This window comes from Etheostoma spectabile, chromosome 6 (assembly GCF_008692095.1).
Source record: "Etheostoma spectabile isolate EspeVRDwgs_2016 chromosome 6, UIUC_Espe_1.0, whole genome shotgun sequence".
In the NCBI taxonomy this organism is placed as follows: domain Eukaryota; kingdom Metazoa; phylum Chordata; class Actinopteri; order Perciformes; family Percidae; genus Etheostoma; species Etheostoma spectabile.
This window is the reverse complement of record NC_045738.1, coordinates 12,420,734-12,422,443: the sequence shown is the minus strand read 5'-3', so window position 1 is coordinate 12,422,443 and position 1,710 is coordinate 12,420,734. Positions and strand designations below refer to the sequence as shown.

The following is a 1,710-nucleotide window of genomic DNA, read 5'->3' as shown; positions in this document are numbered from 1 at the left end:
CCCCCCCCCCCCCCCCTTAATAGGCTACTGTCTGACTCATGTTGACTGTGGTGAAGCCAAAGACAATTTTCCACATTATGGACAATAACGTCTCTAATTAACATGACGTTATGGAGAAACCGTGGCGCTACAGTATTTTTTTATCCTCACTGTTCAGTATTTCAGTGTTTTCTTTTCTTTCCAGGTGTAAAACGGAGTATAAGTGCCATCAAGGAAAACGTGCTTTTTCTCAAGAGAATACATATTTTGGGGTCAACACCCAATTGAACTGGTGAGCCTACTTTACCTTACACTGTGGTGCCCCGTCTTTCAGTGGCAACAGCTTGTGTGTGCTGTGTAGCGTGACACAGTCCACACACACCGGCTCCTCATCCTTCTCACAGTACAGCTCCAGCGGCTTCAAGTGCAGGTTACAGGTGTCCTCACTGGGGCGTTTCCGGTTCGACCGGCTGTTTGACTGTTTGAGAAAGGACTCACACGCGCTGCTGAGCGCGCGGTTGGAAATGGCCTGCCCTTCCTCAAACTCGTCCCTGCACAAGGGACACTTCTTGTTGTACTTAATACTTCTCTGCAGACACTCCCGACAGAAGCTGTGGCTACACGGCAACAGCACGGGGTCCTGGAAGACACCCTGACACACGGGGCAGGTCAGGTCCTGCCGGAGAGGTAAAGACTCCTCCGGCACGTCTTCGTCCATACTGTCAGCCATGGCTTCACGGGCCCTCTTCAGTTTACTTTCGCTATTCAGGAAATACCAAACTAACGTATATACACAGGAAAAAAACGCACTCACTTGGCTCTGTGTAACACGTCAAAGCTTTACCACTTTGCTTACGCTCACAAAAAAAAAAAAATAACAGTATCGGCGACAGTTTTCGAAAGTAAAAAAAACTGAAACTGCTCGAACACAACAGAGCACCAGTCGAGTTCGTTTCTGCTTTTTCCCTTGTTTCAGTGACAGACTGCAAACCTGATCGAGGTTCATACAACACCGCCCTCTAGTGTTTCTGGAGGTTGTATCAGAAGTTCATACTGTGGAAATGTGCACATCTGCACCTGCATACATAGCAGAGAGAGGAAATGAAATGAATCCATTTAATAGTTTTATGAAAAACACTCTCTGTTGTAATTAATAAACAGACATAATGGTGCTATATCACTCTTGTCAATCAGTTTGTTGAGTCTGTGGATGTCTACCACTCTCAGCCTGCTGTCCCTGCATGCAACAGCATACAGGAGAGTACTAGCCACCACAGGCTCGTATATCATCCTCAGCATCGTCCAACAGATGTTGAAGGATCTTACCCTCCTCAAAAATAAAGGTGCTTCATGCAAGAGGTGTTAAATTTAGCTAGACCTTCAATGTAAACAAAAATATTGCGGGCGCTGGAGACAGGTTATAGCCCACTACTGGTCCTTTTTTTAAAAAAGTCAAATCTGGGAGTTCATGAAACAACAAGTAGAGTGGGGCTCGAAAGTTTGGACACCCCAGGTAAAAAATTGTATGTGCATAAAGAAGCCAAGAAAAGATGGAGAAATCTCCAAAAGGCATGAAATGACAGATTAGACATTAGTATAACATGTCACAAAAAGTTAGATTTTATTTCCGTCATTTACACTTTAAAAATAACAAAAAACAAAAAAATGGCGTCAGCAAAAGTTTGGGCACCCTGCAGAGTTGATACCTTGTACTGCCCCCTTTGGCAAGTA

The 1,710-nt window shown here is 44.6% G+C and overlaps 1 protein-coding gene across 1 annotated transcript in view; it reads right to left on the bottom strand.

Annotated features, from left to right (window-relative positions):
- trim35-28 (tripartite motif containing 35-28) overlaps positions 1-954 on the bottom strand; it is a 7,580-nt gene extending 6,626 nt beyond the window's left edge. Inside the window, exon 1 of the mRNA XM_032518732.1 lies at positions 287-954. Within this exon, the coding sequence (XP_032374623.1) occupies positions 287-709 (423 nt within the window). The 5' untranslated portion in view covers positions 710-954. The remainder of the gene's footprint in view (positions 1-286) is intronic.
- Between the last annotated feature and the right edge of the window lie 756 nt (positions 955-1,710).